Source organism: Tenrec ecaudatus, chromosome 13 (genome assembly GCF_050624435.1).
Source record: "Tenrec ecaudatus isolate mTenEca1 chromosome 13, mTenEca1.hap1, whole genome shotgun sequence".
Classification (NCBI taxonomy): Eukaryota; Metazoa; Chordata; class Mammalia; order Afrosoricida; family Tenrecidae; genus Tenrec; species Tenrec ecaudatus.
The window spans coordinates 86,765,675-86,778,243 of NC_134542.1; the positions used below are offsets into that span (position 1 = coordinate 86,765,675).

At 46.0% G+C, this 12,569-nt stretch overlaps 1 protein-coding gene across 1 annotated transcript; it reads left to right on the forward strand.

Annotated features, from left to right (window-relative positions):
- Positions 1-3,314: 3,314 nt before the first annotated feature.
- Positions 3,315-3,765, forward strand: RPRM (reprimo, TP53 dependent G2 arrest mediator homolog). Its single transcript, XM_075530415.1, has one exon. The coding sequence runs from the start codon at positions 3,315-3,317 to the stop codon at positions 3,642-3,644; it is 330 nt and encodes a 109-aa protein (XP_075386530.1). The 3' UTR covers positions 3,645-3,765.
- The last annotated feature ends 8,804 nt before the right edge of the window (positions 3,766-12,569 follow it).

Sequence of the window (12,569 nt, forward strand, 5' to 3'; positions counted from 1 at the left end):
CTTACTACTTTTATCAAATAATAGTTTAGAATACCATAAGACAGTCGATGTTCATAGTGCAACAATGCACAATTAATGAACTCTCTGAAAAGCCAAACTTTCTTTTTTCCCGTGAGCTAAGAGTGATGGGTAGCTAATAAATACAGCAATGTGACATTCTAGTATCAGATAATTATTTTATGAATTATAATTAATGTATCATATAATAGGAATTATCATCATTTTCTCCCATACTATCAACACCATCCATTTTTCTAAAAAATTAGCTGTCTCTACATCACTATTTCTTATGAGTTTTTTGCCCACATCTATAAGATATTTTTTCTGGGAAATAGGTGTGAAGTTGAGGGGGGAAATAGCAAGATAAAGGTTTCTATAAAAAACCCCACCTGGCCCTCTGAAGTCCAGTGAAAACTACACTTGGTGCAAATGGCTAGCACCATTGATGGCTAAGATTAGGGGTTTCATTCACCCAGAGGCTCCTCAGAAGAAAATCCTGGGGGATGATTTCAGCCACATCGGACATCGGAAACTTTAGGGGCATATTCTCCTGGTCAGCCTTTGGGGTTGCCCTCACTGGCAGGTGACTGGCTGGTGCCTGGAGCATGGGGTTTTGTTTTGTTCCTATCACTAAGGAGATAGTGGAGTCTCTGAGAGGCATAAATGGTTGAGGGCTGCCAGCAGAAGTGTGACGTTTGGAAAATACCCTGGGGTCCCTTGAAGAGAGGCCGGGCCACCTGCTGCTGCCATGTCACACTCTTGGAAGGCCTGCGGGCAGCTCTACTCTGCATACGTGGAACTGCTGTGAGCTGGGATCGACTCCATGGCAACTAACAATGAGTTTGTAGTTTGTGTATGTGTGAATCATCTAGATGAGTTTATTCAACAAAATCGGGGTGGAGTGGGGGTATAAAACAAACCGTCATTCCTGGGATCTCAACTAACTAGTGGAGCATAGCCCTTCTCTTTTTTCTTCCGTGTGTTTGGGCCGGTTCACAGTTACAACTGGAAGAAGGGGAAAGACAAACAGAGCCACTGCTACCCTACTTACTAATGCACTCCCAGATCTAAAGGTTTGACTGGATTTAAAACTTCCCATGTCCTCCAAAGGTTCCTCACCTCACTGCTGGCTTCTGAGTAAAGCAATTAATACTATCAATCATAATAAAGATACTCACCGAACATGCTATTCAAAATCTGTAACGTAGAGCCCCACCGTGCTGGACTTAGACTTTCACTGCAAAGCATGCCAGTCTTTCTGATTCTGCCACATAGAGAAGGTGGCATTCCTTTTCTATGTATCCTCACCCAAAGTCTATTCAGCACAAGGCCTGGACTAGGTCTATTCTGTGACCATTTACTTTTCTAAACTCCTATTGCACTACTTGCCTCTACCAATCCTACTAGTTTTGGTTTTTGATCATTTTAAATTCTCCATCTTAAAAAAAAATCTTTATTTTCCCACCACATATACAAACATTGTCTTGTTATTCTTAAAGATAACCATATTAACTTTATAAAAAGTCAGGTTCTAAGAACGTCTTTCTCCCATCGATTTCAATAATCCACTTCTGAAGAAGAAGGAACTGGGAGTGGGACATTCCTCAAAGCTGATCAAATCACGGAAAGCCACAGCCAAAAATAGATAAATTGTGCCGTAGGCCAAGAAGAACCGAACCTTCAGCTATTAAACGGCTCCCCCCAAATAATAACAATGTATTAAAGGTGATATACATGCAATTTACCACACAACATCCAAATGCAAACAAAATTCTGTTCATTCTATTTTTTTGGTTGTCCTTAAGTCTTGCAAAAAATATTTGAGATCTATGACCATGACATGTTTGGGAAGATAAAATTAAGAGAATTATATAAGCAAATAGAAGGGAATTGAGAGCCGGGTCGATAACGGTAAGACAGTGACTATATTTCCTAAAAATTAGTAAATTCATTCTATTAACAGTTTGAACTAAGCTTCAAGTTACTGGCTAGAGCTTAAAGGGAGAAAAAAAGGGGACGGTTTAAAGTAGCAAAGAGTATAACCATGGAATGTATTCTAAATATGAGGAAATTTAATGAGAGTTTTATGAATTGCATTGAAGCCAGCATGAAAAAGCATCATGAATGAGCTGGAGCCTCGACCAGTCCCTTAAAATATCTGAAATTTGGTTTAAAATTGCGTAAGGGTAAATGCACCAGCGTTTAGAAGGGGTCTGAATGAGAGTTGCTGATGGGAAATTCCCTTAAACGGATTGAAGGCCAACAAACAGCAAGACTGGAAGCATACTTAAAACTCAGCTGCAATTAATATTATAAGCAAGTGACCACACTGTCCACCTCTTCCTCCCTCGCTGGAGGGGTCACCCTGTTCTTGGCAACATCTCCAACTGGGCCAAAGAACACCTCCTTCCTCTAACCTCCTTTCCGTGGCCTCAAAAATCACACCAACACTTCTTTTGCTCAGTTTCTCCATGGCTGTGGCGCAGAGGGAGGGAGTCTTCCTTGCTTTCTTTTTCCCTTAAAAACATTCCTTCCTCTCTTTCTTTATGCCCATCTGCTGCCTTTATCTTGCCATCTTTTCCTTTTAAATTCACTGCTTGAAAAACAAACACCACCCAACGCCCCCCCGCAAGCCCACGCAGGAGCAAAGTCAGGCACAGGGCAGAGGAAGAGGGCTTGGCATTTTGCAAGGACCCTGTGGCACCTGCGATTCATTTCTGTTTTCCTAACCCTGAAAGGTGGGAAGGGCAGCAGGTGAAGGAAAAGAAGAGCCACGTGACCCAGTTCTCTTGAAACTTTCAGCTGGCTGCCGCTCCGCTCCCTCCCCTTCCTCCTGCAACCGCTTTAATCATCCATCAAGCCCGGAGAGTGCCTTGACCTCTACCTGGCCTGTGGAGTGTGGAAGGAGGCAGAGGCAGAAACGGTTCCCTCCTGCGCATCCTGCGCCTCGCGAACGGCGGCAGGTGCGGCGTCCCAGCGCCGCCGGAAGAGGCCGCTGTTCGCACGGAACAGCCGCCGCCGCCCGCGCCTCCCCCGGCCCGACTGGCCCAGCCCCGCCAAGTTCCCACAGCCCCCAGTCGGGCGCCAGCCGGGAACGAGCACCGCCCGGGCAGCCGCGGACCGCGCAGAGTCGCACGAGCCTCCGCGAGGCTTCTGGGAAACTCGCACGGGCCCGGGGACTTTCTAAGGGCGGGAGACTGGCGGCGTGCGCTCAAGTCCGCGAGTGAGCGCTTAGCCCGGCACCTGTTCCTCCGGAGCCACCGCCTTCCCAGCCCTCGGAGCCGCGCCAACCCGGGCGCCCGCCCGCCTCGGCGATGAATCCGGCGCCGGGCAACCAGACCGACGTGGCGGGCCTCTTCTTGGCCAACAGCAGCGAGGCGCTGGAGCGCGCCGTGCGCTGCTGCACCCAGGCGTCCGTGGTGACCGACGACGGCTTCGCCGAGGGCGGCCCGGACGAGCGCAGTCTGTACATCATGCGCGTGGTGCAGATCGCCGTCATGTGCGTGCTCTCGCTCACCGTCGTCTTCGGCATCTTCTTCCTCGGCTGCAACCTGCTCATCAAGTCCGAGGGCATGATCAACTTCCTGGTGAAGGACCGGAGACCGTCCAAGGAGGTGGAGGCGGTGGTCGTGGGGCCCTACTGACCGGCCTCCGGCCCCCGCCCCGCGGCGGCAGCTGCCCGCACGCCGACCCCCTGCCCCTCCCAGACGGGGCAAAGCAAACCTCTCGGGTCGCTGAGCTCCCGGACTCCTGCCTTTCAGGATGAAGCGGCCGGGGTTTTGCTCACCCTCTGGAAGCCCGGTGCCTGGCAGTTGGAAAAGGCGAGCGCCTGCACTGGGGACTTGGCAGCAAGTGGCAAGAAGAGGGTGGCTGGGGCTCAGAACTTTGCAAACTGCCGCTAGCTTGGGATGCGGGGCGAGCGACAGGGCGGCGGCCCTTCTCCACCGCAGGTGGGCCGAGCAGTGGGGGCAGGGGGAGCGGGCGGGCAGGGGGAGACCCAGCGGGCCCGGGGACCTGAGGATGGAAAACGGACCTGTATATAAGCAGGCCAAGGACCGAATGGGGACTCACTCACCTAGGTCCGCATTCTCACCCTCTCCCGCAGCCCCTGGCAGGGGAGAAGGGATGGGTACCTGTGATTGATTGTAATGTGACGTTTTAAAAGATGTGTTTGTTTGTTTGTTTGTTTGCTTGAATACAAATATTTGATAAGTCCTTTACTACCCTAGTAGTCTGTTTGCCTGCCTGGGTGGGGGTGGGGGTTAGAGTTTTGTTATCTTGGGAGAAGTGGGGTGGGGAGGGGGTAGGGGAGCCTGCGAATGTGAATGGGGTGCATTTGTTTCTTTTATTGCATTTCCAACTGGGTCTTTCTGGGGGTGCTGGACCCTCAGCTGCTTCCGTGATAGAGACCCAGAATAGAACTCATAGCTCGTGACTGCAGAGTTGACTCCACAAAAGTGCTCTTCACATCCGTGACGTCGTCTTGAGAATTTCTTTTCTTTCGGTCTTTCTTAAGATTTCTTTAATAAATGTAACATTTAAATGTTTTGCTTCTGGTCTCCTGGTAGTTACTCTGCGCGTCCTGGCAGAAGGGAACTGGTTGTGGGTTAGGGGGAATTGGGCTTGGGGAGCTAGCTTCTACTCAAGGATCCAATGAAGAGGCGAGGGCGGTGTGGAGACAGAGAGGCCTGGGAGGAGTGAGAGGTCGCCAACCCCCAGGCACCGTCCTGGAAGCAACAGGCTCTGTTTTCTTTTACGGTTATTATTTTATATTTCATTTAAGCTCAGCCATCTGAGTCAGGCGAGACGACAAAAGGGCCCTGAGGGAAGATTACACTTCCGTGCTGGACTCCGGCGGGAAACAGGTTTACACAGCTAATGAAAGAAAGAGACGGCTTGGCCAGCCTTCAGGGAAGGCATCTCCCCTGATCAACGTCAGCAAGAGCCAGTTGAGATGCTGCTCAGAAAGAAAAAAAAAAGCATTGGAAGAAAAGTAATTGTACTACATAATGATGCTAGGAATCCCTGGGGTAAACCATTGTCACTAAACCACGGGATGGTTGCGTGCAGTATCCTGTTTTCCAGTGACTGGGTGGAATTAAAAGAGACAAGGCCTTCCTTTTAATGTGGTCAGCCCAGGCTTAGCAAAGAGGCCCTGATATGTAGACCCCAAGCTGGAATATGGGGCCAGTGTGGAGCTACGGATGTTAGCTGGGAAATTACGGACTACGAAACTGAACAGGGCTTACATGAGAGCCTATGAAGCCCTGTCTGTGACAATGACCCAAGAGGTTTTGAATAGTTCGTGTTGTACTAAAAAAAAAAAATTCAAAACACAGCCATTGAGTCGATTCTGACTCATAATGACACTCTAAGACACAGCAGAACTGCCTCGGTGTGTTTCTGAGACTGCAGATCTTTACCAGAGTGGAGTGGGATCCTAAATATGTTCAAGAATCTAAAAGATACATGGCTACAGTTTAAAAGGTTCAGTGTTTATGCATTTGACTGCTTTGGGAAAGGTTGAAAGAGTTGGTGGCTGGGCCCACTGGGAGTCAGCTCAGAAAACAAGCCTTCCCACCTTTGAAACCGCTGTGGATCCAGTGTACTTGGCACATCTACGGTCACCAGGAGTCAGAATCTACTTGATAACATTAACAATTGCAACAACATTTAGCAATTAAATTTCAAGGCGCCTTCATTGCAGATATTCACAGACACGTACCTCGAATACCAATAAGGGTCCCATTTACTTGGGAAGAAGCACAACCCACTGTAAAATCAATGAATCAAAGGGTCCACATCAAAAAGGTTTAAATCAGAAGGTTTAACTACCAGGCCAATACTAACTGTCTATTTTACTTCCAGAATAAATCTTGCCAGAAATTAAGACCTAGGGCAGTTTTTAAGTGCTAAGGGGTATCAGATTGGTTGGAGGGTGGATTCTGAGTTTCTCTGTGTTGCTCGTGTTTTATCAGGAGGTGTTTGCTTGTTCCTTTATTTGGGGTGGGGGGTTTGGTTGTATGCTTTGTTATCTGGGGGAGAGGGCAGAATCAGCATGAGTTATGGCAGACAGTTTAGTTTTGCTCTTGGGTGAGAAATGGACTCTTCTGTGAACAGTTTCCGTGGTACTGAGTTAATCTGATGTCTCTCTGTTCCCAGGCAGAAACAATTGCAGGGAGGGAGTTCATTCTGGGCAAATGGACATTTAAAATTAAACACTTTGTGGCTGTAACACCTGTTGGGGTGGGGTGGGGGTTCTTTGTCCACAGGCATCTGAGCAGAATCAAAGACTGCTAATCCCTTGTCTATCCTTGGGTCTCCTTCGTCTTCTCTACCCCTTTTCTGCACCTCACACTGGTTTCCTGCACCTTAAGAACAAAATGTACAGTGTCTCCTTATCTCCACCATCCACATGTACTCCTCTCTACCTCCAGAAATCGTGATGGTGTGCCAAACCAGAACCTACAAAATTTAGTCTAAAAATAGAAAAGATACATGGACACAGCTCAGCCAGGTAACCCATGATCTGTGCATTATAGTCAAATGCACACAGTCTGAAAATATCATAGCCCCAGGGACTATTTCCTGCCAACAACCATCTCTACAGTGTTAGATCCATTTGTTACTTAGAGAGATGCCAAGTGGTTCTGGTTTTATAGATGCGGTGATGCGTGCAAGAAGCTTTTTACACTCCCCATTCCCCGTGGCTACACAGCAACCACTTTCTCAGGCCCTCAAAGCACTCCCTGCCTCACTCTGGCATTTGATTCTCTTGTTTTCTGATTCTGACAATGCATTCAATGAAACCTTTCCATCATATCCAAAGCTTATGGAATGCTGATCCTTCACCACAGATATGCTGTAAGGAATATGAGTTTTGAAAGTCATTCTTTGTGTTTCATCTAAGAAAGCCATGTCCGCCTTAAGAGGCCTGGTGACTGAGATGGGTGCAAACAGGCCCATGTTACCATCCTGCATTGATATCCAGTCATTGATGGTCAGTGATTAGTGAGAGGCCTTGGTTAGGGAAAGAGGTAATAGATTTCTGTAAACATGTTTGGGATCTGACATGTGAGCTGGTACTTCTAAAGACCTTTCGGAAATACAGCAGAAGCAGAGAGAGGTTTCCCAGGACACAGCTAGTAGATGACCAGGGTCATAACTCTCCTCGGCCTGGGCAGACAGCCACTGGGACCCTTTTAGCCTTATTGAGTGGCCTCTCACATATGTGGCTTAACCAACTGGTGATGCATGTGAATCACCAGTAAGATGGTTGATATAAACCTTTTCACCATCTGGAGATCTTGAGGAAAGTAAAAACAGAGAACATACTCTTGTCATGTCTAAGAGGAGATTTATTCTTGGTGGATGATCCCTGTGTCTGACTGCTGATTTCCAAGCCCACCTAGTTGCTCACTTGGATCTCTAGCCAGCTCTGTCTCTGAGTCTCAACAATGCTAACTCTGAGTGGTGAAGGGTAGGAGTTAGTAGATCAGATGTAAGCAATTTTGACTTTAGTAGTCTCTAAGGAGCCAATAGCCTCATCGCTCAAATAAGGAAGATGGATTCTTTAAATATATATATAGCAAGTCTATAATTCTACACAATCAATTTAGCATTTTTTATTCTTTTAGGATGTGACATAGATCTGTTCATTATGCACCTTAAGCCAATCCTATCCATCCAATCACTCCTACTGAGTTGACTCAGACTCATAGCGACCCTAAAGGTCAGGATAGAACTGCCCTCTGAGTTTCAGACTCTGCAACTGTGGGCGTAGGACACCCTGCCTTTCTCCTGTGGAGCAGCTGGTGCTTTGAACAGACCTTTTGGATCACAGCCCAAGGAGTGGCCACTAGCCACCAGGGCTCCTCTGTCCCTTAAATCTAAGTTATTCACCACAGTCCAAACAAAATGCCAGACCTCCAACTAGGCCTTTCCATGGTCCTTTCCAAGCAGACAGGAGACAGGACACCATCTAACCAGTGCCTTCCACATTCTGGAATGTCAGGTTGTCACCAGGTGAAGTGATAAAAGCGAAGCCTAGTGGACTGGAAACAAAGAAATGACAAGTCCCTCTTCCAGAAACACGTTCAGACTAATATGAGGTGTTGTTTGTGATAAATACATGGGTGTTTGAAGACTAATTAAGAGGCAGTTTTTCTCCCCCAAAGCGCTTTCTTTCTTTTCCCTCTGAGCTTGTGCGGCGGCACACAGCAGCTGTTCCTCGTGCAGCTCAGAGCCATCCTTGGAACTGGCTTATTACACTTGTCACCGCTGGGGAGGCAGTGCCAGGAAAGGATTCCAGAGGCCCGTTTGTTGTTGTTTTTCAAACTCAAACCTACTTTGAAAGTGTGTCGAAGCAGCAAATCAGCAGCAATCTCCCAAACAGGAATCAATAAATCTTCTTTCCACCTGCCAAATCCCATTGAGACCTGTGCCCAGTAGCTTACATGGGATATGTTTTAAGGTGAGCTTCGGCAGTTGTCCGACTTGAAATGCTGGAGGGATAAATGTTTCCACAGACAATTTCACTCTGTCCTCCTTCCCAGAGAATGTTGTCTTGTTTGAAATGTGCAAAATGTTTGAAAACCCGGGGTTCATTTGATAGCATCAGCTTTAAGTTTTAAATTGTTATGAATTAGTCTTGGGGAGAAAAAAGTAAACCAGATAATTAATGTCCAGAGAATCACGTGTCATTTCTGGTGGTAGCAATTGCAATTAGCAAAACAAGAACAAACTCACTGCCATTGAATCAAGTCCAACTCAGCCACACCTTGGTGAGGACAAACCTGCCCCTGTTGATTTCCCAGACCGTCAAGTTCAAGAACAGAACCCCCCATCTTTCTCGAGGCGGATGGTTTCCAGCGGCTGACCTTGCCCTTACTAGCCCCACCGATACCCACTGTGCCACCAGGGCTCCGAGGGATCGTAATGGAAGAGTGAAAATTTGTTCCTGATAGTTGACCAACTCAAGGTATAATGCCAGAGGACACTTCTACCACAGATGATTATAAAGATAACTAGAAGCGTTTTGATTTTAGGTACTCCTCAACAGCCTTGCAAATGATTTCTCGGCCCCAAGCAGAATGACAATGTATGGTAGAGGGGAATAAAAAGGTTTTATGTGCAGCTATTTGATTATTGATGCCTTTTTCGAAAAGTATGGAGGGTGTGGTTTCAGAGCAGGCTGGGCCATGTGTGATCAGGTTGTTGCTAGAACTCTGCCGCACTGCCTGTTGGAAGCTGATTTCCATTAGACACTCCCATTTGCTGAACTCCTAATTCAAACCATCATCTAGTCCTCGTCAGACAGCCATGTGTGCATGGTGCATTACTGCACATAAATGAAAAAGAGAGAGAGATGGTTCCTATTTGTTTGAGTCATAAGGTAGAGGATCAGATAGACATACATAATGGAAGGCATGGACTCTGCCCACAGAATCAGATAATGAAGAAATGGATCCTGTCTGCTATTTCTGGCATCCACTGTGATACATAAATGCACATCTATATGTATGCTATTGCCTCCATGTGGCCATGGCTTATTACAGGGAGTAAACGTTCACCATTCTCATCAATCATCTTTTCAATATTTGCTACCCACGCTCATCCATTCTTCTCCCATTATATATTTCTTGCCTTACTCAAATCTGGATACTTTCCCGTTTGAACATGTCATGATTTTTATTTGGCCAGGACTCCGGATGTATGATTGATTTGAAGAAAGAACCCCTCTGGGATTCGTGGTGCCTCTTTCACTTTATTCATTTCCCTATAAATTGAGCAGGATCATGTAGTTCATATTCTAAATAGTATTGACGAACTCAGGGAAACTTGAGTGCACTCACATACTCAGCATTTTCCACACGGTGCACCTCTGAGCATCACGTATTATCCAAGTATTTGTTTTACAGTATTTATACATAAAGAATAAACCTATACATTGTAAAGACAGAAACTAAACAGTCTACAAATAATCAGTAAATGAGATTTCTTTGACGTGTCTAAGACCTTACAAGGTCTCTATATCTTGAGATCTAGCTTTCAATCTTCATCTAAGCATCAGAAAGAAAACAGCTCAGTCATCACCTAGGGACGGAAAATTCAAAGATTATATATTGTGCACGCTTGCAAATCTTTAAAAGCTAAGTTAAGAGAAATTAGTCTAGACCCTCCATTTGAAGAAGGTCAATGAAAATAGAACCTCTTGAGCTAAATCTCTGGAAATGGACAGGCAGAGTCTGAATTCTCAAGACGCTGATTAGAAATGTTTACATTTAGGGGACTTAGAAGTTTTGAAGACTGCTGAGTAGACGGGCTAAGCAATGTGAGAGCAATGTGGATAACAGTCAATTTCTTCTCTATTTCTCTTAACTCTTTATGGCGGCTCAGACTAAGTGAGAGGATTGGATTCACTGGATCAACTGTCTTATATTCAAAGACAAAGAGCCCTTGACAGATGTTCTGATTTTTATCATCAATAAATGGTTATTTAGTATCCACCCTGTGTGTGACTGTGCATTATGTTATAGTGACTGTGTAGGAACACAGTAGAACTACCCCTGTGGGTTCCTGAGTTTGTATCTCTTGAGGGACTAGAAAGCCACATCAATCTCCTGTGAACTGGTTGGTAGATTCAAACTGCTGACACAGAGTTAGCAGCATGACATGTAACCCACCATGTGACCCATGATGGCATTAGGCCTCTAGGGGTCTGAATCAACTCATAGCAGTGAGTTTGGTTCTGAGTTTTATGAACTAGGTATTAACTTAGGCCTTAGAAGTTAAGTGTACAAAGTGTGCGGGAATGTCAAGGGGCTGCCTAAGATTCCAGTCTGTCTCCTGCTTAATTAATGTCCTAGAAGCCTTGGAGAACAAGCTTGGTGGTCCACACACACTTGTGGCTTCTCTCCATCTAAATATAGGAAGGACCCTTCTCTCTCATGAATGGGGGGACCTGTGTACCCACTGGTTAACTTAACTTTACTCTGAGTCTTCAGGCAGTATTCATAAAGCTTTCTGTACATAACTTATCCAAGCTCAACATGTGAGCAAAGCCACAGTGCATAAACACTGACAATTTAAAACAGTGCTCCAATGAATTTCTCGAGGTTACTGATTTTTTCCCCCAACAACATTAGCTCTGGAGTAAATACATTATTCAGTTTCTTCACCATGAGTTTCCTGTAACGAATTAATTAAAAGTCAAGCATGAAGTTGCCCCTTTCTGTAGATGAGCATTCAAAGAAAATGATACAGCTTTTTAATCCATGTGTCTTCCAAGTTCAAAGATACCGGTGCTTCTGCCATACATGGAATGGATGCCTGTTATCATCTTAACTCTTTGGCTTTCTTCATCTCTCAGAAAATAAAATGGATTTATCTAGGTCCACAGCTAGAGCGGATGAGTTCAATAACCTAGGAGGGAAAAATAAAGTATTTACGCAGATAACTCGGGTGAACATAGGTGTTGTGTCCACTCCCAAACAAGTCTCTGTGATGAGAGTGGGTGAAGGACCATGGGCCTGTTCTGTCTATGCCCAACCCGACAGCAAGAGAGGAGCAGAACAAGGGAAGGAGAACTGGGTCTATTCCAACGAGAAGGCCGTGATTCCTCACAGGTACCAAGATTCTCCTTGTTGAAAACTTCAATTAGATGACCGACAAGAATAGGCAGCCCGTTTGATGGAATCAAAGTCTGGGGAGCTGAAGCCCATTTCCCCAAGGTGCCGCACAACTTGTCAATGATGCAGGCAGTAAAGAAACCTACCTACCTCCTGGGTGAATTTAGCATTCCCCTTAACACAACTCTATTTACTGCCTTTCGGCAAGACCCAGAGTCTCTCATGACACCTTTCAAGTTTCTCTTTTGGGAACTCATAGCTGAAGTGCCCAAGACAACACCCTGGACTTCTAGACCGGCCGTTGCTGCCACCTTGACTCTGGGGAGGTGCATTTGGACAAGTCATTTGGCATCCCTGTGTGTTCATAAGAATAAAATCATCTGCCCTGCACAGGACTTGGGTAGGTATGAAAATATGCTCAACATAGGAAGTCAGTAACTGAAATGAAAGGAACTCCTTTGCTGTAAGACTTCCAATCACTGTGAAAGGCCATGAAGTGGACAGAATATGTGTTGTTTCCCAAGCTGTTTTGCTACTTAGAGTCAGTTTGATGGCACAGCTCTGATTTTCGAACTTTCTCTCGCCTAAACGCATGCTAACCTGCAGAGTTTGCTTAGCCTTCTTATCCACATGGACGCTCACACTTCTTGCTTTGTTGGGTTCCAGTCGCTTGGCTTGCTCTGTATTTCTGACTTCAGGGAATTACCTTACCCATCAAGACTAGTCCTTTTTCCACCGATCATCCTCTCTCCAGTACTCAATCCTTATTCGCAAATGGGAAGGGGAGCTGGCGACAGGGTGCACAGAGGGACTCCGCTCACATAAACACTGGTGCTCTCTAGCTCTTTCCTCACTGGCTCATCACAACAGGTAAGCTCATCGCATCTTCAGCCTCCAGCTGTGAGAATGTGACTCCGAGGACTGGAAACACCAAGGTCT

Coding starts and splice junctions, on each gene's coding strand:
- RPRM (XM_075530415.1), top strand. CDS start 3,315: ATGAATCCGGCGCCGGGCAACCAGACCGACGTGGCGGGCCTCTTCTTG.